This window comes from Pterocles gutturalis, unplaced genomic scaffold (assembly GCF_000699245.1).
Source record: "Pterocles gutturalis isolate BGI_N339 unplaced genomic scaffold, ASM69924v1 scaffold13718, whole genome shotgun sequence".
Lineage (NCBI taxonomy): Eukaryota > Metazoa > Chordata > Aves > Pterocliformes > Pteroclidae > Pterocles > Pterocles gutturalis.
In genome coordinates this window covers 1,967-2,549 of record NW_010125750.1, presented here as the reverse complement: position 1 = coordinate 2,549, position 583 = coordinate 1,967, and the positions used below count along the sequence as shown (strand labels likewise).

The 583-nt window shown below is 65.0% G+C and overlaps 1 protein-coding gene across 1 annotated transcript in view; it reads right to left on the bottom strand.

Annotated features, from left to right (window-relative positions):
- LOC104465594 (prostaglandin G/H synthase 1-like) overlaps window positions 1-583 on the bottom strand; it is a gene marked incomplete at its 5' end in the record, with an annotated part of 6,055 nt that overhangs the window by 5,187 nt on the left and 285 nt on the right. The window contains 1 exon segment of the mRNA XM_010078711.1: window positions 435-575. Coding sequence (XP_010077013.1) covers window positions 435-575 — 141 coding nt within the window.

Here is a 583-nt window from a genome sequence, read left to right as displayed (position 1 = left end):
CGGGCAGCCTGCTGCATGGCTGCTCCTCGCTCCAGCTGGGATGCAGGACTGGGGACACGCAGCTGGGGACACACGGCTTGGGATGCAGGGCTGGGGATGCACGGCTGGGGACACATGGGCAGCTCAGCCTGCCAACCCCTGCACCCTGCTGCTGCCTGGCCAGGCAGCCTCCCAGGCAGGGTGATGGAGGATCGGGGTGATGGGGTGACGGGGTGATGGGGTGTTGGGGTGACACAGTGATGGGAAGACAAGGTGACAGGGTTATGGGGTGACAACTTCCCTGTGTCTCCCAGTGGGTGACTCAAGCCCAGTGCCCATGATGCTGCGGGAGCTGCTCTGCATCACTGCAGCCACCCCACCCACACCTCTGCTGCTGCCTGGGGGGTCCCCGAGTCCTGCTGTACCCCGAGAGCAGCCCCAAGCCCCCCCCTCACCTGTGAGCACCAGCCTCATGAGCGTGTCCCTGATGAAGGTGCTGTTGACGATGTCCCAGAACAACCTGAAGTGGGTGAGGATGAAGTGGTAGAAGGCAGGGCTGGGCTTCAGCAGCTGGCGGAGGCGCGTCCAGAGCTCGGCTGGGGGA